Source organism: Tachysurus vachellii, chromosome 6 (genome assembly GCF_030014155.1).
Source record: "Tachysurus vachellii isolate PV-2020 chromosome 6, HZAU_Pvac_v1, whole genome shotgun sequence".
Classification (NCBI taxonomy): Eukaryota; Metazoa; Chordata; class Actinopteri; order Siluriformes; family Bagridae; genus Tachysurus; species Tachysurus vachellii.
Genome location: NC_083465.1, coordinates 10455801 through 10479234, shown reverse-complemented (window position 1 = coordinate 10479234; position 23434 = coordinate 10455801). Strand labels below are relative to the sequence as shown.

The window sequence follows — 23434 nt, the reverse complement described above, 5'->3', positions numbered from 1 at the left end:
AGTTTGGAGACCTGTGGCCCCAGAAAATTACACCTTTGAAAAGCTTGAGGGAACCAAGACATTGCCTTTCATTTTGTAATAAGACAAATCTTCCATTTGGAATATGATTTCAAGAACATTCCCTTTTTCCCGACCCTACTTGATCACAAAATTGCGATGGAATCTGGGGAAAAAAATACAAGTCTGACTGACTGCGTTCCTGCTCCAGGGCCAAAACAGACCACAAACGTATGACACTAAGTTTGTACCACAACATCTGGAACAAATGATGCCCAACTGGATTACACTGGGGGAAGAATTTTAAGCTGTTTGACGTAACTCAGAGCGAGATGCAATGTTTGACAAAACGCTATTGGAAACAAACAGCTCCAGCACATACAAGGAGCTAATATTAGATCGTTTCCTCTCAGTCATATTGTCTGACCTCTGAACCTATACAGGATGCAAGTCTCTAAACTTCCAAAATCGAGCGGCTTCGCTATTCAAAAACAGCGGCCGTACTCAGCTTTAATACTGATGCACAACTTCCCTTGGAGAAGTACTTAAACAAATGAATGCATATGAGTGCCTTCTTGTGTTTTAGAGATTTTAAATGATTTTCAGGAAAGTGAGCAAAGAAAACGCATATCACTGTTTCCATCAACTACCTTTGTAGTAGTTAAATAAGCCAAGAAGGAAGGAAGAGATGAACCGCCGGGCGAGTGGAAAACATGGATGCTGTTTTCATCATTTCTTCAAAAATGTTTCCATCTGTTTCCATTCCCTTAATCACATATTATCTGACCAACCTTTCCACTGCAGCCAAATGCAAACAAAGTCTGGAGTATCGTTCCAATATTTGATATTTCTACACAGAAAATGAGAATCTATGATATTTAAAGATGTAAACCCCAGAAATATAATTCCATGCGTACGGTGTCTATAAATAAAAAAATTTTCTGATAATCTGACAGCCAATTCAATCTTTTTTCTGGCAGATAATAATCTAAACTTTCGAGTGGGAGTTAACCGTTAGTGTTGATAGCTTGGATTTTGCACTGTAAAGAATTCTCTAAGCTCAGTACAGACTTCCAGACATATGGGCTCCACCCAAACTGGTCTGACAGACATTATCAAATAGAGATTCACGTGAGTAAACACCTTGCTAATTATACCTAATGTATCATGTAAAGAACTCATGAGTGACACATGTGCGTTGGTGTGTGTCTCTTGCGCTCATGTAAGAGGTGTTTCACTAGCACCCTCATTGAGGGTACGGTGCTACAGGGTTAGAGGGGGGCAGGTGGCGCCAGGGCAGGCCCATGTTTTGGCTGGACTGGAACTCTGAGAAAGCAGCAGTCATGCTCCGATCTGCCTCTCTGCACACAGCACACATGATCTGATAACGTTATCTATGTACCATCTTACAATCACGGGGTTGCCGTTTTGCCTACATCTCCTAAAGCTCATGGTCTTTCCATTTTTAATCATGTGTATGTTTACTTTTAGGTCACCATATAAAAAAAAAAACAAAAAAACAAAAAACGATTTATCTAATAAACCAAACAACCAAACAAACAAAAAGTTGGGGTTATTTAATAAAACAATGTATCAGCAAATACCTAAGAAAAATTAAATCACTCCGCTCCCACTCACTGCAATACTGACAGGATGGAATGGATGGAACCGGATGGAATAAAAAAAAAAAAAAAACTGAAGTTGTTCCTTTATCTGGCTTCCGGAGATTCTAATTTTAAATTTAAGACAATGCAAGCAATACAGACGCACACACTCAAACACACACACACATACTGTACACACACATCCTCCATTGTTCAAGAAACTTCCAGAAAGTCTGTTTTTTTTTCTTTGATATCAAAGCACATAAATACACCATTTAGGTAAAGGAAAAGCATCCAATGTAATTTGAGAACATTTTGTCAACAGCCTCCAATGACTATGACTTATATTACATGGCAATGTCAATAAATTCTTTGCTCTTATTCACCCAACGAACCCAATAAGCCTACAGCAACAGCTGGGATAATAACCTGTGATACAATCATAGCTTCGCATAAAATCGGCTCCTCTTTTCTGTAGCGTAACTGCAACATTAATACACCCTGGCAGCAAAAGAACCAGTTTCCTCATATAACAGGTTTGTGTTTATACCTGGAGCATGCATCTGGATCATGGCATGCAATACACTTTTAACACCCTTACTTTATCTCTTCACTTCATAAGAACATATGAGAGGTGTTCGAGTGTATGTACTGTGCCTGGGAGATGCGTGTGTGAGTGATGTATGATGGAATAGAGCACCTGATGTGAAGAGCTTGCATGTCCGCAGGAAGCTGATGGCCAGCCTCATGATGGAGGCCTTGTCCAGATGGGAGCTGATGCTGTGAGGCAAAGGTAGCTGGTGCGCCAGCTCATAGAACACCTCCGTCTCCTTACTGCGTCTGCTGCGAGCCGCATCACGGGATTTCTCCTTCCGCCGCTCTGAAGTGCTCCTACAAAGAGAAGTCAGAGGGAGTGAGGCCCAGTGAGTAGGAATACAGCTTTCTAAATTTGGTCCAAAACAATTAATTAAACTGACAGGACAATTACATCCGTACTTGTAAATGTGTTTGTTTTAGTTTAACTACAGTTACTGTATACTGCTGCTGGGAGAAAACAGGCAATTAAAATGAACATGGGCTTCCATGAGGTCACCAGTGACTAATATATTCTAACCCCACTTACACTGGAAGGAAAAAAATGGCGAGGAAATTAAATCTAAAAATCTTTCAATTGTCTCGCATGACAGTGTTACTTGATATAACAAGAAAACAACACACACTGGTTCCAACTTGCTACTGATATGAACCTCTAGCTAAACTGAGAGAGAATTAGCGTAGATCGAGAAAGCAGCAGCAACATAAACAGAGAGTTACTGAAAATTTGAGCCATACATCAGTGCCTGAGCTCATTAATGCTATAATACCTCACAATCATAATACAAAAAAGTAGTGGAATATATTAGAAAAATGGAGATTTAACAGTAACGAGAGAAAAGTGTTGTGTTTGCCCATACTTTTACTGCTTAAGTAAGTTGGTCACATATCGACCAGATGTTGCTAAATCAAATTCGTAATGTATCATAAAAGTATTATTTAGTAGTATTGTGAAATATTCATTCTTTGTCACACGAATCAAAATCCTATCTGATTCAACGTCAAATTTTGGATTTTTGCCTGGAAATTTAATCACGTTGTATCGTGCAAAAAGGTTGTTATTTATTTAATTTTTTTTATTTATTCGGGGGTGGGGGGTTAGGTATTTACTTTATAGCATCGCAGGTCCTGTTTTAGTGGACGGTGCATGTGACATTACATGTATTCACGGTTTTCATTATTGATTGCAGTTACAATCAAACATTGTCTGTTCACTTGAATTTGACATGTCAGTGTAGTATTAAGTACTCAAAAGTACCTTAACTCACCTTAATACATGACAGATTTAGAAAAGGTCCTTTTAAGAGTACATACAGTACAAATAGATAGAGGGTAGTGAGATGTCAGTGTGATGCTAAGGATAACAGCATAAGCCCAGGTTTCAAAACTCTTCCTGTCTCATATATTTCCTCTTCAAAAAACAGGTCAAGTTCCAAAGTCTGAGGTTTCTTGTGAACATCTAGATCTCCGTAGCCAGGTCACAGACATAACACCAGAATCCTATAACCAGAGATTTTCCTATTGATAGAGAGTTTCAGAAACACGTGGACATTGAAAGTCAGATCATTCCCAATATACATTTACAGCGTTATCATCCAGACGGCTAACATTTTTATCTTATTTTATATTTATATTAACCTTGCGATTGGTAGTCCAACACCTTAACCGCTAGGCTACATCTGTAATAGAAGCCTTTATTTTTTCACATATACTGTACATTACAGCACATATCCCTGCTTTAGAGATTGGAGTCAGAGAGCAGGGTCAGACATGATACTGCCCCTTTGGAGCAGTAAGGGTTAAGGGCCTTGCTAAAGGGCCCAACAGTGGCAACTGTTCCTGATCTTGTGCCACCACTGCCCAATTCTCATTCAGCTTATCCCTACACCCCAGCAAGCGAGACCAAGCCACATGTACGGCACATGGTGAACGTATACAAATACAGACAGAAGAATATGTACAGAGATACATTTTGATTTGTATACTTTCTCCCAAAAAAGTAATAATTGCACTACAAAAACCTCAGCCAAGTCTCACGGCCTGAAACATGAACCCAGCTGTGAACAGCAAAAAAATATAACGCATCTTTTAAAAAAAAGGGCTAAAAAGAACCCGACGCAAAAGACGGCCATCGTTTTAGCTATAATCCTGGGTTGGATTCTTGTAGGACAAATTCCGGATAAACAAATGCTGCACATATTTAGAATGTATCTGTCACACTCCCACAGATTGAAAACAGTCATTAGCACAGAAATGCTCCTCTGTTTCAGTTCTGAACGTACAGTCAGCCATTGTACAGTGGGGTTAAAGAGCCTGAGCACAATAGTGTACACGCTTCTTTTTTTTTGCAGCCTTTTCTAATTGAACACAATTTTCATTACAAACTTGATATTTCTGAAAACAAACTGAGTGAAATGTAGAAATATGTACATGAATTTCAGAGTTACTTAGCATTTGGTTTGTACCCCTTTATTGTTTTAATGACAGCGTGGGCTTGAGCTGCCATGGAGTCCGGAACCGTGCGCAAAACCTTTTTAGATCTAAACACATGCTTCAATAGAAAAGATTAGACAGGAGGAAAATCTGAGCTTTTGTATAAAACAGGCAACACGTTCGATATCACATTAGCTAGAAATAATGCAGAATCCTGAATATGAACTATTTACTTTCTTTGTTTCAAATATTTACAAAATATATTAAAAAATGATTGGTTATTTCTAATTTTAAATAGTAAAAAAAAAAAATCCAGATTTTCAATGAGGTCTCAGTCTTTAGAACCCCACTGTATAAATCCCTGTATAAAGTGAATAAGATTGATTGTCTTGTTACAGTGGCACGTGTCGAGGGGTTTTAAAGGGGCACGTGTCAAATATTAGGCAGCAAGTGAACAGTCAGTTCTTAAACTTGATGTGTTGGAAGCAGGAAAAATGGGCAAGTGCAAGAATCTGAGTAGCTTTAATCAGAGCCAAATTGTGATGGAAATTGTGATGAATGGGACAGAGTATCTCCAAAACAGGTCGGTATCTAACAAAATTGGTCCAAGGAATGGCTGGTCACAGGGACAGCAGTGCCCAAGGCTCACTGATGCATGTGGGGAGTGAAAGCTATCTCGTCTGTTCCGATCCCAAAGAGCTACTGCAATATATATTGCTGAAAATTGTCTTGGCTTTGACAGACTGGTGTCAGACACAGACACATAGAGCATCACATCTTGCTGTGTATGGAGCTGCGTACCCGCATACTAGTCATAGTGCTCGTAGGTCTTGTGGAGTCTAGGTCTCGGCAGCTCAGAGCTGTTTTGGCAACACAAAACGGACAACACAATATTAGGCAGGTGGTTTTAATGTTATGTCTGTTTAATGTTGGTGTACACTATGTAAGCAGGTGTGTAGGGGCACATACACACACACACACAAACACACACACACAGCAGCAGCGCGAGACCTTTCACTCACAAAAACACAAGAATCACCTGTTCCCAGGAACAACCACTATTTTGCTTTGATTTGCACCTTTAACAGTGCAACAACGTTAATAAAAACAGAAACACTTCGAAGATAAAAACTGTGTTTATCAGCAGCAGGCTAGTGCGTGTGATCGTAGTATGGCTTTATAAGTTACATCAAATTGGCTCCACAAGGATCACTTCATGCAAGCTAGGAGAATTCACTGTGGATGGAACGATAGTCTATGACAGCACGCTATGCACACACACACACACATTTACACCTACAGACAAATTAGCATAGGCAATCTGCCTTCTTGCATAGTTTTACGAGGTAGTTTTTAGGAAACCCACATGAACATGAGGACAACCTGTAAAATCCCAGTGTTATCAATGGTGGCAATGCTCCTGTCTGTACCACTGCACCAATGTGGCAGATATTGGCTTGATGTCTGATTACCATTTGTTTTTCGCAATGATAGGTTGGGACGATGTCCCAGTCATACAACAGAGTCCAATGTTCTAAGAGACATCTACCAAAAGACCTCGCATTCCAGACGCCTGCTTTTCTTTGCCTGCCCTCGGTACAAAAACATGAGAAGGACAACATAAGGACCAACCTAAGGTCCAACAGAAGAAATTTAATGACGGAGCAGAGTTTAAGAGGAGCAACATGAAAAACAGGCCCTGAGTAATTCATACCACAAGTGTTAGGTAAGTGAGATGTCTTTAGACGTTTTTTCCCCATAATGACTTCTCATCACTCAACTTACATTGTCTCCTGTGGTATGACACAAACTGGTTTTATGAGAAGAATGACTCTGTAAATGATGCTGGCCTTATTCCATCTCCCACAAGACCAGACACGGTCACCTGACTCAGCCAGTTAGAGCTTAACTGGAACTGAATCATGGGAAACGGAGCCCCAGTGAGACTGCTTTACAGGAGGAGGACACTTTGCATCATAATTTAGAAGAAAACAGTCATTATGTTGGCTTTGTAGAAGCCAACATTCTGTTTTCCTATTTCAGCTTAGACAAAAATTTATAAAATTTAATGCGGCCTAGGACCTTCGAGCCACATGCACCAAATTCGTATATGTTGTAGACCCTGGTCTGAAGTTTGTTGCTATTATTTTTCTAAGCGATCTGAGTACCGGTACTTCCGGTACCGGGTCTCAAAGTGGCCTTTTTTCCCATAGACTCCCATTATAAACTTTGGAGGTTTATAACTCGGCAAGCTTTCGAACTATCTACACCAAACTCGGCCAGCTCCTTTAGGGTGATACTCTGAACAAAATTGGTGTACCGACTGGCCTTCCGGTTGTGCTGCAGCCCCAAAATATGCAAAATCAAAAAACCTTTTACAAAATGGACATGTGACATATCAAAACACTCAGAACAATGAGGGGAACTCCCTCACAGGTATTCTGATGATGTCACGTGATGTCACATGAAAATAAAAAACTTTGCACAACATGGACATGTGACATATCAAAACACTCAGAACAATGAGGTGAACTCCCTCACAGGTATTCTGATAATGTCACGTGATGTCACATGAAATTAAAAAACTTTGCAGAACATGGGCATGTGATATATCAAAACACTCAGCACAATGAGGGGAACTGCCTCGCGGGTATTCTGATGACGTCACATGCTTGTCTCCACTTGCCTCCAAATGTTTTGGCACCCTATCTTTCTGTCCACTTGCCTCCAAAAGTAACACTGACCCTTATGTCCACTCGCCTCCAAAAAGCACCAACCTTTGCTAATACTTGCCTCGTCAAAGCCAACATCAAAGTTTGTCGCGACAAATCTAGTTACTTACTGGGATGTTTTACATAAAAAAAGCACAATGTTTGGAGTAGAATAATAAATAATTAATACATTTTTTTTTTTCTTTAGTGGACTCTTTAGGTCAAATTTTAATTGTATTTTCCATTAAAAAAAAAAACTCCAATGCCTTCCAAAGGCTGTTAGAATGCTACGCAATACGTACATTGTAAATTAATGTTACGTAATACGTACATAGGTCTTCAACGGCGGATGAGGAAACACTACTACTTATTGAGGAAACACTTCAACTAGCACTTCTTTCCCTATCTTTTGCATTTATATATAAAAAAACAAACAAACAAAAAAAAAAAACCCTTTGACACTTTTTCATTGTAACTTTGAACAATGTTTTAAACTCATGGTATCTTAAGTATGTAACCTAGTGAGCCAGCATTAATGAATCCAATGATAGAGATTTAAGCACTTATGTATGTTGCTCTGGATAATGGCGTCTGCCAAATGCTGTAAATGTACATTGCATTTTAAGACACTTTTCCTAACAGCAAAGCATGTTAAGTACTTGACGTTCCCCCCAATTATCTACTGAATGTGCAGCATTACAAATCGAACTAAAGTGTTAAGTATTAAGTGTTTTTTACATTTTCCAGCCCTATGGAATTAAACGGGTAAAGCAACATCTTTATTAATGCACCGGTGACACTTTATTATTGTCACTTCAGAAATATGCATTACAAGCTTGTCATGACGAGCAATAACCTACTCACATGACACACGATTACCCTTAACCTGAAATGTCAGCCAATCCTAATTAATCTTTAAACAACAGCTAGAGAAGTCAATTTGAAGCTGTCTGATTATACGCATTATCTCCTTCGCTTGAGATGTTAGTATTACTATATTCTATGCTCTTTATCAACACTCTTTCTTTCTCTAAGGAAAACTTAATATTAATAACCCTTTCTTATGACCATGCAGCAAAATGAGTGGCAGTGAGCCAAAACAGAGTCTCTCATGATAATCCCTGCATTTGTCTAATCTAAGCAAGCCTAGAAACACATTAAACTCAAACGTTGCTCTGGCCTCTATTAGGAATGTGCTGACATAGAGCGGACTATTCATAATTCGCAAAATTATCACAATAGTGTATTTTAAAAATTCCTACACGATCCCCTGTACCGGTTTTAATTGCTTAGTATTTTTGCCTTAAACAAGCCCTAGAAGCATTTGGGATTTGTAGAAAAGGCTTTTTTTTTTTTTTTTATACTTTCTCATTACTTTAATAACTACTGCCAACATTTTTGCCGTTAAACCATGCTTATTCCCAATTCTGATACAGGAAAAATACTTTTTCTATCATAACCAAACCACACAATGTTAGTTTACTCGTACTTCTTTACGGCTCTTATACTCAGCTAGTAATAAGTAACTGGCTAAATACAGTATATGCAAAGTAAAATTTTGCATGTATGTACACTGTATGGATGTGTTTGTAGGTATGTAAATAGTGTAGACTTTTCAGGGCATATTTATACCGATCTTTGTCATCTTTGTAAGTTTTATATCTGATAACCAAGTCAATTTTTCTACTTTCGGTGTACATGCGCATCCACGTTACTCCTGTACTGAGAAAGATTTTTTAAAACAACGAACGTTTTTTTTTTTTTAAAGCCTAAATTGTTCTGCTGAAACGAAGAGAACGTATAGGGGAATGAGAATCTGAAAATGGGCCAAAGTTGTAAGACTAACTGCTAGAGACAAGGTATCTCAGAGGACTACATTTTAAAAAATAAACAGTTAACTGTTGCGAACTCTCCTGACCCAAAATGTTGCTTAAGGTAATAGATCACAGCAGGCGAAAGTATCCAGACTTTACACCACAAGTAGTAAATGACTCATTTAAACACTGTTCAGACTCCTTTAGGGCAACCTTTATCCTATATTACGTAATGTTTATCAGAACACAGACATACTCAGAGAATTGCTGCATGCGGTTAAAGAGAAAGCTCATCACTCAGAACCGAGTGACCGTAACGTAACAGGGTTGACACATCACAGAAGAGAACAAAAGTATTTTTTTTTTTTTTTAATTCTGTCATTCAAAGTGCCCCTTTTGCACATGAATAACAAGTTTTAGAGTGCAGTAAAATTCGTACATTCAGCTCAATAGATAAAGGACGAATGAGAACTTTTGCATTCTCTGCGGTTAGAAGAGTGGAAGCGTATCTGTGAAGCACATCAGATACCTGAGGGACAGAACACATGAGCAGATGCCTGGTACGATAACTGAGACTAAGAGTTGTCTTTCTACACAGCAGCCTTTTCTACGCTGATAAGTATCACGGCACTGGCCATCGATCTTAAAAAAACGCTCTTAAATGAGGCACTGAGGGAGACATAAATCTGGGAACTGGTGTCAAATCCACTTTTCAGCAGGGTCATGATGTATTACTGAACAATCTCATCCATACTACACTGTTGTGTGGCTGATGGTTAAATTGTAACCTAAACTCGACGTTAGTAAGCGATTCATTAATCTTTATTTGATCTGTGCTTCTAGCATTTTCTGCAAGACAGAAATTAATTAAGCAGTTTATTATAATCAGATTTATCTGCCACTTGAACCATTTCGGAGAAACTGAGCTTTGTTGTACAAAATTGAACCATATCAACATGTCACAATGCAATGCAAGCTATGCCGGTTTGACGAACGCAGATGCGCATGTATGACAAGCAGCAGAAACTGATATTAAGGGCAAGACAAACTGCCTAAGTGACCATTCTTCATTGGGATTCATGACAAAACACACACAACCTCATGTACTGTACTGTCATTGTACTGTAGGTCATTTTCTTAACTACAAAGCTGCCTAAATTAAGCCCCGTGTCCCCTCTGCCATGCTAGTCATGCTAATGCTGGCCGAAGCTCTCCTGGAACTCTGAGTTGACCTTCGATCTGCAGAAGATCAACAAATAGCTTCTGTGTTTGTAATTGCCATACAGTATTTGCCCTGATGGACATATATGTCCTCCTGCAGTAAATACATAAACACAATAAAAAAAAAAAAATTTGATGGACTGATTTGAAAATACAGGAACAGTCTTACTGAGGAGTCAATAATAGTCCAAATCGTCCAGTTTTCTCGCCTGCATTTCAGTTTCCGTTCTTGTCATGAGTGTCAATGAATCGATAAGATATTTAGTGTAACTCTGGAACTGCTCAATAACAATCTCTCCCTAGTATAGGCATGTCATGAAACCGCTACCTGAACCGTGTCTTATGAAACTAAACCAGTCACGGCAACATTCTATTTTCAACCCTGTGCAATGCACTAATGGTGCATGACTAGAGAAAAGGTTGCCTTCAAATGACCCATGCCCAGTGCATACCATGCATGCTGTTCCATACTCGGGAGGAACAATAAGTAAATTACACTACAAAAAAAAAAAAAAAAATGGACAAATAATCTCTTTTTTGATCATGTGCAAGTTATAGCAGCCTAGAATATATAGCTCATAACACACTGTCCGAAACTCTACAGTGCTTTCGGTGCATATCTACAGTAGATGTCTAGATGCATCTCTAGAACAATTCAGGTATTTAGATGCATCTCTAGATCACAAGTCATCGTTAAAAGAGTTACACGCAGTCTCCGTATCTTTAGTGAAACCAATTCTTTCACACTTGCTGCAGGCTTTCCAAACTGTGTCTGTGGGACAATTGTTGCTCATATCAAGCAGAAGTTTCAGGATTGATAAAGAACCATAAACCAACATTTTTTAATGAGAAACAATGTGTTTGGTCTTTCATGCCTGCAACATTTTTCAAAATACAACGTACTTCATATCGTTTGAACTGCGACCGCTTTTGACTTTACAGCCAACTGCACAGACAAAATCAAACCACACCTAAAAAAGCATCCTCATGAATGTGTTACAGATCACAAGATTATTAACCACTGTACCCCCTTGGGCTCTCTCTCTCTCTCTCTCTCTCTCTCTCTCTGTGGTTTTAATCAAAATGTCAGATCTTGCAAGCTCTTGGTTAGCCTCAGGTGAAGCTCAAAAAAAAAATCACAGCAGCCATCTGCTCCTCTGCCATACAAATATTTTCATAATAAGCAGCACCGGGCTTTGGGGTTTACAGCAGCCAGAGAAGAAGAATCCAGGAAAGGGCACAGAGTACAAGTCTTCCTCATTGATACTGCCTTCAAGTGTGACAGAGGTGGGTCATTCTTAACTTTTTTCACCTATGCAATGCATTCAGGCTCCAATTAACTACAAAACAATGAACAAACCTGAAATTCCTTGAACTTGTTCACTTATAAGGAGTTTTTCTGTAAATTTGGCCTGAACCCCTTCTAATCTCTGATCCCCTGGAACAGTTTGTTCCCTCAGACTGCAAAACAAATCAACGTTGGCGCAACCTCTCACTCACGAGAAGGGAGCTCTTAAGACAAACGGTGTGCAACACTGTGGACATTGAACGACCCTACTACTACTACTATATAAAGTATAAAGCAAAAAAACGTTGTTAGCTGCAATTAAAAGGAAGTCAGAGACTGGCTGACAGGAAAAGACTGGGACGCATGCTTCTTAAGCAGAAGAAAGTTCTGATCAAGGCCAACCGATATACCAAATGATCAGGTGAAGGCTGAAAAAAGTCAAAAAAAAAAAAGAGAGCATAATCTTTTGAGCTAAGAGCTTTGTATGTGCCCCTGCTGTTAGCCTAGGGTGGGGATATAGAGGCCTAGATTCACATTCTCTCCAGAGATCCTGTCACAATAAACTGCACATTTTTGTAGAGTCGGCTCTCAGCAATCATCTCAATCTCCTCTAGAACCTTGGCCCACATGAGACCAATACAATATCAATGACAGTCGATTAGATCATTTTCTAAATGGTGCTCGGATGACAAGATGGCAAGCATGGACACGACTCCTCGCAACTTCATATCGCTGTCCTGTTACATTAGCTGACTCTCTGACTCTACCATTAACACTTAGTCAGTAGAAAGTGTCCTCTAATTACCTGTAAAACCTGATAGACAGAACAGAAGGCATCTGTTCTCAGCAAAGAGCTTTAAGCTGGGCATCTCTGTCTGAGGACTGAGAGACTCTGAGGTGGCAGGGACAGAGCTTGGATAGAGCACTGGCAGAGCTGGCACTGAGAGCCCTGGGAAGCAAGCCAGCATTTGCCCTTTGGCCAGAGGGATTTGAGAGCACAGTTTAACAGAGATGAGTACTGAGAAGTCTCTCGCCTCCTCTGCATCTCAATATCTGACAGAGAAATGAAGACAGTGTCACTTAACTGTCACATGCAGCTGTCTAACTCGAATCCTAAATATGAATAATATAACTTAGCATAGTATCATTTTTATATGAGATAGTGTCCTGTGTGATGCAAGAACAAAATTCTTATATTTTAACTGTTATCTGTGTTTAAATAGGGATCACGCATCCAGATATCCTTGAAGGTTCTCCAATAAATCTTTGAATATTTAGCCTTTTCATTTTGGAAACTCTCTGTGCTAGGGTCCAGATTAGAAACTAAAACAAATCCAGATTTATAACTAAGACAAAACAAGTAACTGCCTTCAACTCATATGGGCAGAATAAAAAGTTTAGTATTTTAGCCATTTCAAAGATTACACTATTACGCAACCTGACAGGCATTACTGTTACCAGATTAAAAAAAAAATAACAGTAGAAGGATATGAAGTTACACAAGCTCGCTCTCTCTCTCGTATATATACATACATACATACACACAGTATACACACACACACACACATATATATATATATATATATATATATATATATATATATATATATATATATATATATATATACACATATATATTATATTATATATATATATATATATATATATATATATATATATATATATATACATACATACATACACACAGTATACACACACACACACACACACACATACATACAGTATTATACTAATTACTGTATTCTACTGAAAGTAAACCACAGCTCAGAGATGGAATTCCCTAAATGATTTAATGGCAAATAAATGAAACAATCCATTACACCATACCTACATATTTTGAGGTCCAATACGGCAGACACTTTTGTTGTAAAAGCCCTACTCACTCCAGTTCGGCCTTCGTCCCTTAAGGAAATGCTTGACGCTTTTTGCATTCCCATCTGAATTACAATATCCTGATACTAAAGATACATGCTCTTCATTTGAGTGGTATACTGATGTTTGTGTTCAGTTTCCCTCTGATTGATCTGATAAAGGCACACAGAATATGCAGGGAACTACCAGTCACGAGACTGTAGCAGACTTTTAGGCGCTTTGTCCAAGTACACACACACACAAACACAATGTGAAAGCCTAAAACTTTCAGTATTTTCTTTAAAGGGATATTCTAAATTTTCACAACTTTAGGATAATTGCTTAGGAAAGAAGAAAACAGTCAGGAAGAGTGGTTTTCAAAAATAAAACAAACAAAAAGAACAAAACCGAAAAAAAAACCACAACTGTCCGTTGTCTAAAAAGTTGTCTGGGAATTTACCAACAGATGACTTTACAATGCTTATGACAGTAATCTCACCTCCCAGTGAAGCTACACGCATCTTCTAAGGCTTTAGATTTCTCAACAAAACAGTCTGAACAATCCAATCCATTATGTGTGGCCTTTAGAGATTAATCTGTTCTCATGAAGCTTTATAGGCTCCTAGACATGACAGGAACAAGGCAACATGTTCTTAGGTGTTAAGTCAGCATTAAATATATTTAAAAAAAAAAAATAATAATGGAAAGGCCTTAGTGGAGTGATTTTTTTTAATTTGAGATTTATTTGTATAATGCCATAAAGTCAGTGTTTTTTAATCTTAAATTATAAAATTAAGAATTAATACAGCTAATGTAAAAATAATAATAATAATAATAATAATAATAATAATAATAAAAATAAGAAGACCTGACACTGAAAACCACTGCTTTCTAAGAATATTAAAAAAACAGAAAAAGTAGTGTGTTTCTGTATAGTTCAATACGTTCTATTATTATTATTATTATTATTATTATTATTATTATTATTATTATTATTATTATTTGTGTATTTAAGGAGAAATGAATGGTTATTTTGATAGTATTTATTTATTTGTATCTATTTTTATCACTTTTTCTAAACCTTATCACTTTTTCTAAACCTTATCACTTTTTTCCAGCAAATCTTGGAAAAACCATCATGAAGCATTTAATAGTAAAATCACAAAACTGTCTATATAATTGTGATATAGTTAGGGATTGACCTGGATTATTTTAACCATAATTATTCCCGGCTCAGATTACATCAACACCACAGCAATCTGAGAACTCACCCTTTTTCCCCCCTTTTCTTTTTTTCTGCCCTTTAATTACTCTCCAATGACAATAATGTCATAATAATGACAGATAACATGCAGGTGACAACAGTTTGGGTTTTTTTGTCACGCAAACTAGTGAGTTGTAAAAGTTCATGTTCATGTCTAAAGGCGATGCATTAATGCAGCAGCAGGTGTTGTTTATTCCCTCCGCTCGTTTCTTGTGCACATGCAGTCGCTTTCTCTCAATCTATCGCACGCAACTTTTAACAAGACTTGCTAGAGCAGCTGCTAAAGTGATTAGTGACACTATTCCCCTTATAGACTCTGGGATTGATAAGTCACGTGCGGTTTAGGGAAATCTGATCAACTTACCTTTTCTTTTCTTTCTCGGCTGTCATCTTTCAGAAGTTAGGTCTCACTCACTCACACGCTCGTTCCAGTAATTTCTCCGAACTTCACTCACTCACTCACACACACGCACGCGCACACACACATACACGCACAGACATACACACGCGCGCGTGCAAAAGATATTTTGACAAGCACAATGACAAGCACTCCTGTGCGCGCGCAGGTTTAGTCTATAAAACAACCAACCCAAAAAAAAAGTTACGCGGTTAAAAAGAAAGAAATAAAATCCATTCCAAGTTAAAAATATGCAGGACGCGAGGCTATACAGTCTCAGAACACTGTCGAGGATCGTATAGCCTTCCAACAGTGGATCACAGGTAAAAATCCGAGGCGCTGAAATGACAAGGTCGCGCTTTTTCAAAAAAGTCTGAAGAACTTTGTACCTCTTCAGCGTACACACTCGCACACACTCATACACACTCATACACACTCGCACACACACGCTTTGGTAACGCTGCACTCAGCTGGTCGGCTGCCAGTAGCGAGATTAATCCGCGCATTCTGATTGGTCAGTTTGCTCCCTAAAACACGCCCACCGCGTCATGCCAACAACATTCTGATAGCCTTTAGCACCAAACAGTTCAAAACTCAGGTGACAAAACTAAATGTACACATTTCCTAAGATGTCTGTCCAGAAAATCAAAGTTAATTTATAATACTTTGTTTTTTTAAAAACTATATTAAAGTAATTGAATTTGTATTAAAATTCAGTTATATTTGATTGTAATTAAGGTTTATTATAATTCAGTTATACTCACATGAATACCATGTGTAATTTGAAATGTATTCATATATTATTAGATGTAATAGTATCTGAGGGATATAATACATAAAGAATAATTCATTGTTTTATTGTAATTTTCAACATTTATTAAAATAAGAACGAACGATTGAACACAGTGAACAGATTTTGCAGGCATTCTTTGCCAAGGACGGTTTAAGCAAAGCAAAAGTACATATGACATCTTTCACATTGTCTATTTGTTGTCGTATGTATCCGAAACTGGACCCGGATCTGGTAGAGAAGCAGCTTTGTTTTCTCAACAGATTGAAAAGATTCCAACAAGGAACAAACATCACAGTATTTCTTTGTAAGCTGTGTTCATTTGAGGTATTTTAAAGACATTTGTAAATGTATTAATTATATTTCATTATTTATCTTTGTTTTTGTGTCAAAATTTGATAGCAAACACGATACAATGCACTGACCATATTTAGACCCCGTAATGATCAAACCTCATGCTTGTGCTAGTTGTCTTTTTACACCACAGCTGTACAGTCAGGGGGTTTAGACAACTACCTATTTTATTCTGGTTGCATCTCTGTGTTGGGGTAACTGGGTGTGCTCCATTGTGGTAACTAACAGCTGATTAGAACTGAGTTTTTGTAGATTGCCCCACAGCCAGATCTTAACCTGTTTTGTGATCTCTTCCCAGAGTGTGAGTTCCATTAAGGTCATCTGTAGCTGTAGCAGGAAATCCAGTTGCTAAGTTGTTATAAACTATTGGGCCAAATTGTCACTAGCACCATCATAAAAAGAGAGAGTGTATTTGTTTAGTGGTTACAACACAGCTCTCTCATGCTCAGATGACCTCTATCTGTGCCAGTGATGGCTAAGTAGTCATGGCTCTGGATTGTAAGTTTGTGAGTTTCTATTCCAGTCTGTTATTATTGGGTCCTTGAACAGGTCCTTAACCCTCGTCTCCTCTTCTCAGCTGAATGAAAAATATTTCACACTATGAATGAATATAAATAGAAGAGTCTAGTGTACATTCTTTATAAATAAAATCAAATTCTGGATCCTTCATTTAGAGGAAATTCACATGCCTATGCAGAGCCACTCAAGAAGGTCTACATTCCATCCCAATCATTACAATCTGTGTGTGAACAGCACCTGGCTGATAAACGGTTGGGTTTAGAACGGTCGCTTTTCATTTGACAGACAGACAAATCTATCTGTAGTGCATGTTTGTGTGTAGTTTTATCTCATTATCTCAGTGCCAAACTGATGTGTTGGAAGTAGGAAAAAAGGGCAAGTGTTAGGATCTGAGCGACTTTGACAAATGGCTAAATATTGACGACTAGACAACTAAGTCAGATCACTGTTGACTTATTGCCTAAAATACCCCACCCCTTGACAGGTGCCAATGTACTGATCTAGCCAGTGTCACCTGTCAGTCGTTTTAATGTCGTTGCTGATATATTTTGCATGGTGGTGGCCTTCTACTGCTGTAGTTTTGCCTGGAAATGTTTTAAAAAGAATGAAATATTATTAAACTAAAAGTTACTGTGTTCTGAAATTGTTGAAATTCAAAAATATGAATCATCAGCATAAGATGATAACATTCTATGTAAAAAATGTAAATGTAAATGAAATGAAATGTAAATGTGAAATGAAAATGTAAATTCTAACATTTAATAACATTAAAATATACTTTTATAGAAGCTTGTGCATTTGATTTTTTTTTAATCTGTGTAGATAAGGCTGGACAATCAGGCTAAATGAGAAGCCTCCAGTTCAACACCTTACAAAGTAATTCTGATCATTCAACTCAAGTAGTGAGGATTCTGTGACATTTCTCGTGCCTCAGGATGTTTGAGACCTCTGCTGAAATGGTTACCTTTGACAAGGACATTTCTTCATGTTGGTCACAGGTATTCATTTTAAGAATTTTCCTTCTGTGTCTCCATGTTATACAACTTTTTTTAATCTTCTGCTATTGTAAACCAAACCATTCACATAGACACACATACATATGTTGCTAGGTAGTTAAATAGAACAATTAAGCCACATACTGTATGTGCCACATTTGGAGAGCAGCTATTCCTAAAACCCAGCAAGGAGATTTGGTTTAATTGTCTTTTCAGATATTGGTGACTAAAATTTAGCTTTATTGGTGACTGGCTGATGTGCTGTCTGGTTGCAGCCATATGGTGACAATGACATTAGATGTAATCCCATTATTTTCTGATGCAGGTGTTCTACATTTCCAAAGACTGAGCATTTTGGAAAAAAAATACATTGGATTAATTTTTACACAAATCTAAATCTGTCATAATCTCAACTTCTTAGCCACAGTGGAAAGATTTTCTATACGTGCCTCAAATTAGCAGGGCCTGTTTTGCCATCTGTTTATCTACTGTAAAGTAAGTTGTGTAACACAGTAAGATTTGCCTGTTACATGATTAAACCTAACTCAGTTTCAACAGTGGCAAATGTTGATATCTTACTAGGGAAATAATTGATAAAACATTTTAAAATGCAGATCTAACTAAAGATAATTGTAATAACTTGATTTACAGTACATACAAGACATATGCTTCTTTTTTTGATGTGTCTAAATTTGTGTATCTGTATTCCTCATTCTAGTCTTTACATGTGGAACAAAAACTGTAGTTTACTTTTAAGACCATCTTATTTAATAGGCTCCGAAACATACAATCCACATTCACATCTTTTGAGTACAGTACATTTGGCACAGTAAAATGCGTACAATAAACATGGCAAAGTTAAAAAGCCAGAGGAACAAAAAACATTAACAAAAGGTTTGTGACACACTGTACAGTTTCACAACACAATACAATGAAAGAAAAATGCTTACATACACATGTATGATACTTACAGTGATATAATACACATAACTTACATTAATTTGCACTGTACCTCTGTGTGTACATACATAATACGCAGTCAGACAGAGATAGATACACAGTTTCCCAAGAGGTACTTCTTGTAGACATGGATATATGCATATTTTGCTATTTTCTTGGTACTTGTTAATGTGTACAACAGCCCAAATGTGATTCCTATTTAGAGTCATCTTTATATTTAAAACATTTATCATTTTAAAATGTGTAACACCCTAGGGAGAGTTGGCAAGGAAGTAGTGAGGATTCTTTTTGCAGAAGTCCAGTGAAAGCAGCAGCAAAACAATGCAAAAAGACACACAAATTGACAGGCCACCAATAAACCACGTGTACTGTACATTTTATTATCTGTCAAAAAGGAGGAAGATTATGGCTAAAGCTAGTTTGGATGTTGTAGTGGGGGTCTTTGCTATGGCAAAAGAAATCTTCACAAGAAGCCTCAAAATATATAATCTGGAAAAGGATGAGATTAGAGGATATTTGTAAGTAAGAAGTTTGTAAGTAAGTAATGCTGTGCATTTCTATAGTCTCTACCACCTATATTTGTGATTATGGTGCAAGCTCAAAATACATGGCTGATCGCTTCAATCTCCCAGAGCCAACTCGCTTAAGCAAACATTGCTCACTCTCTTCATTAAACAACTTTTCCTTTATTCATTTGTTTCAAAGTGGTTACTGAATGATAGGTGTACAAACTGAAGGATATTCCACAAAATGTGATATTATGGTATTTTATGTTAAATTATGTAAAAAGAATATTAATAAGCTATTTTTAGTTTGATGGTGTTAACCTGGTGTCCAGCAGCATAATTGTAAAAATGGGGGTATAATGAATACATTATCAAGAGGAGTGGTTAGGCAATAGCCAAATATTCAATCAAATCAACCCTCATTTACTTTCAATTCCAAGTATGTGGCCAAAAAAATGAACATTTTTATAATTATAGAATAATTAATATATATTACCAAACTATGGCTTTTGATTGGTCAATTATTCATCTCTATAACCTCAGTAATATTGGTTAAGGAATTAATTGTTTTTATTTAATGTTCAGAATTGTGTTTTGTTTGACTGTGTAATATTCTGGCTGTAATTTTACCCAACTGCCAACCAGATTTACATTCAATATCTATGTATAAAATAATTCAGCTTGTTGTAATCAGGTAATTGTCATGTTTAAATCGTGTACAGCTACAAAACAGGTTCAAGGAAACATTTTAAGCCTAATTTTAGCCCAAAGAGAGTTTGAAAATACCACTGTGTCAATAGATTTTAAAAGTCAAACGTCTAATTGCTCCACTCCACCCGTATTAGCATTCATTTATGATCATAAGAGAGCAAACTGGGAAAGTTGTCCCAGTTTGTCCTGAGAAAATGCACGAGTACACTGATATTAGTGTAGCTACACACTAAAAATGCACCCTCTGAACTGGACAACTGAAAAAAGCCACCAATAAAGAACAATCAGCAAACTTAGACAGAGAAAAAGAAAAGGTAAAAGGAAATGGGAAGATGAACAGAAGAGGAACCTATAACTCTCATAAGCAAATGACAGTCACCCATAGACAGTTTATTGCACATGGACAGTATCTTACTCATACTCATATTCTAGCATTATATTGTTGTTTTCATGACCATGCAACAGATAAGGCCATTATTTCAGCCTCAGACGTATATATACAGGACATGTTCTATAGATAGATGTGAATAGGTACTGATCTCTCATTCACAATCCTGAGCCTTGGTTCAGTGAAGAAAATTTATTCAACTGACAATAAGACAGCCCAGTAATAATAATTAAAAAAATAAATACATTTAATACACACATGAGACACTTGCGCTCTCAACATCATGCTCACAAACCCCAAAAAACAGACACACAATCATTTCCACAAACACTTTGAATGGCACGGGTTAAAGTAAAAAAAAACAAACAAACAAAAAAAAAACACTTCTAAAGTAAACTACAGGGTGATCCAAAAGACTGGCAACTTTTCTGGATTCTTTTAGATACATTCCCCTGAATTGTAAAGAAAGCTAACAAGCTAAACCTTTGATTGTAGTTTGCCTACATTTGGTTTTTGGTGTGCTAATAGAGAAAGGAAAGGTCTACACTACAGATGTGATGTTCAGCAAAGTCAAGTACAGCCTCAGATCCAACACTTTATTCCAATAGTACCAGGACCAGGAGTCTGTATACTGGCTCTAATGTAGTGCATGTGTGTGTGTGTGTGTGTGTGTGTGTGTGTGTGTGTGTATTTGGGACTATAAAAGTATTTCCATGTCAACAATGAATTTGATTAAACATATGAAATGTAGTGAATCTGAAATTCACATGAAATGTAGAGCAGACATCAGTATTAATCCGCTAAAACTATATACACCTAAAGAAATCCAGTCACTCCATTCTTTTGCTGAGTTTTTTGTGATTGTTGCTGCTGCAGCTTTTTTCAAAATGAGCAGTGCAACTTGTAGATTTTTTTCAGGAATTGGGGAAATTGCAAGCACGGCATTTTTCTTTAAATCTCCTAGCAATGAAGACACATGTAATTTCTGTTAACTGTACTCATGTTAGACACACTTGAATCAAAGAGAGCTTTGGCTTAATGTGTGTCTTTGCCCAAATCTGCGGTCATTTTAAATAATTAATGGAAATATCATTGAGTTTGCTTGATTTTGCATCCAATCCATAAAAAGGTTATGTGCATTAAAGTGGACTGACAGAAAAAGAAGGACTTAAAACGCAATTTTAAATTTATTATAATAGCTGGTTACAAGTCTTTTGCAGTGGCAGCTTTATGACACTTCCTGTATGGAGAAACGAATCTCTCACAGTCTTCAGGTGGGATTTTGAAAAAATCCCATTCTACTACACTTTCCCTAAACCTTGAAGGAAGCCTGCTGGTGAATTCTGATCTTCGGTTATTTCAACACATTTTCTATCGAGCTTGTTGACTGAATGTTGATTGACTGTACCATTGACACACCTTTATGTTCTTCCAGACTCTTCTAGAGTCTCTTTGCAGTATGTTTTGTAGATGACAATAGGTTCTTCTGAATAATGTCCAAATGTACATGGCCCCTGTTGGGCAAGGGTGCTGCATCATGGCTGACCCTGCACCCTGATCCCATCTTCCTAACAAGCTGAGAAATGCAAAGAATTTAATCTTGTCAATGTGTACATGACAAATAAATCCTGCTTCTTTTTTCACCTCAGAACTTCCCTGAAGATATGAGATCCATTTTTCTGCTAACATAGTGCATCGTATCATTGCAGAAAAGTTTTCTGCAAAGTGACAGTTTCGTCTAGTCTGACCACACAGATGTTGTGCGTACTGTTCCAGTGGTCATAGTGCTTATAACAACATTTAGGAGTTTAGAAACACATCAGTTACCAGTACAACTGCTTTGCTGCTGGAGTAGAAGTAATAAACATCCAAGAAGAACAAACCTGCTTTTAATTAGCTCAGTTAGTAGAACTAATTATTGCAATCAAGTGGTTTAGTGCTTTTTCTTACCATGTGAAATACTTCCATTCTGTGTCATTCCACACGCATGCACAGGACCTTTTTTTATACAGATTAGAACATTACAATTTCTTTAACTGTATATCTTTACTGAATTAGTACAGATGTCTTTGTAAATAGCTTCAATAGAATGGAATTTTTAAATGTTGATATGGTAAATACTTTTCTTCACTGATATGGTATGGTATATACACATCCAAACACAGTTGGGTCCAAAAGCTTAAAAAAAATCATTAAAATTTGTAATTTCATTACAAATTATATTGTTGACAACAACTTGAGCTTAAAGGAAAAATTAATCAGTGTCGTCTGAACAATAGAAGAGATTGGACATGAGGAAATTCAGACGATTTGTACTTAGCAGTTAACGTGATTAGAATCGTACATTCGCTTACATTTAAAAAGGGACCTAGAAATAGTGCAGAATTTGAAATATTAAAAAAATTCTAGATATTTAATTTTTTTGGTTTTCAATTTTTGTTTTTTTTTTTCTTCCCTTAACGTTCTAAAACCTTCTGTTTCTTTCCAATTGAATGAATGAATGAAAAACCTTTCAAAATAACCTTAGACTTTTGAACCCTACTGTATATATACTGTGTATGAGGCGAAAGCAGACTCTCAACTGATAGCTTAAAATGAAGTTTAACATTAATTCCAGACATGAAATAATAACTAATTCCAGAAGAAACTAAGACTAGCCACATATGAGCCAGTGAAATTTAAACGCACAATGCTTCACTTGAGAAGACAAATAAAATGCAAAGTACTCCTCCAATAAACTCCTCAGCTGATATTATAACAATAAAGTTATTATTAACATCATGATTACATTAAAGTACTTGGGCTTCTTTTTAATGTAAATGTTGAACAAGGTATCTGCTTATGCAAACATTTTTATCACTGTGTGTTTGAGTGTGTGTAATATGTGTGTATATGATTGTATAGACTTGCACTGACTTGTTCAACTGAAAGACCTTTTGTGTTCTTCAACATAAAAATCCTAAAATACAGAACTCAAAAACAAACAAACAAAATAAAAAACAGCTGCATGTAAACC

General features: G+C 37.0%; 2 protein-coding genes across 3 annotated transcripts in view; both read right to left on the bottom strand.

The window, feature by feature from the left end:
• The window catches only part of epas1b (endothelial PAS domain protein 1b), a 31963-nt gene extending 16326 nt beyond the window's left edge, over positions 1–15637 (bottom strand). Inside the window, exons 1-2 of the mRNA XM_060872133.1 lie at positions 15163–15637; positions 2302–2492 (exon numbers count right to left, since the gene is read on the bottom strand). Of these exons, the coding sequence (XP_060728116.1) occupies positions 2302–2492; positions 15163–15188 (217 nt within the window). The 5' untranslated portion in view covers positions 15189–15637. The remainder of the gene's footprint in view (positions 1–2301; positions 2493–15162) is intronic.
• Positions 15638–18598: 2961 nt separating this feature from the next.
• The window catches only part of prkceb (protein kinase C, epsilon b), an 81676-nt gene continuing 76840 nt past the window's right edge, over positions 18599–23434 (bottom strand). For both annotated transcript variants that reach the window (XM_060872135.1, XM_060872134.1), the window contains exon 15: positions 18599–23434. This exon is cut by the window's right edge and continues 240 nt beyond it. The gene's annotated coding sequence lies outside the window, so the exon portion shown is untranslated.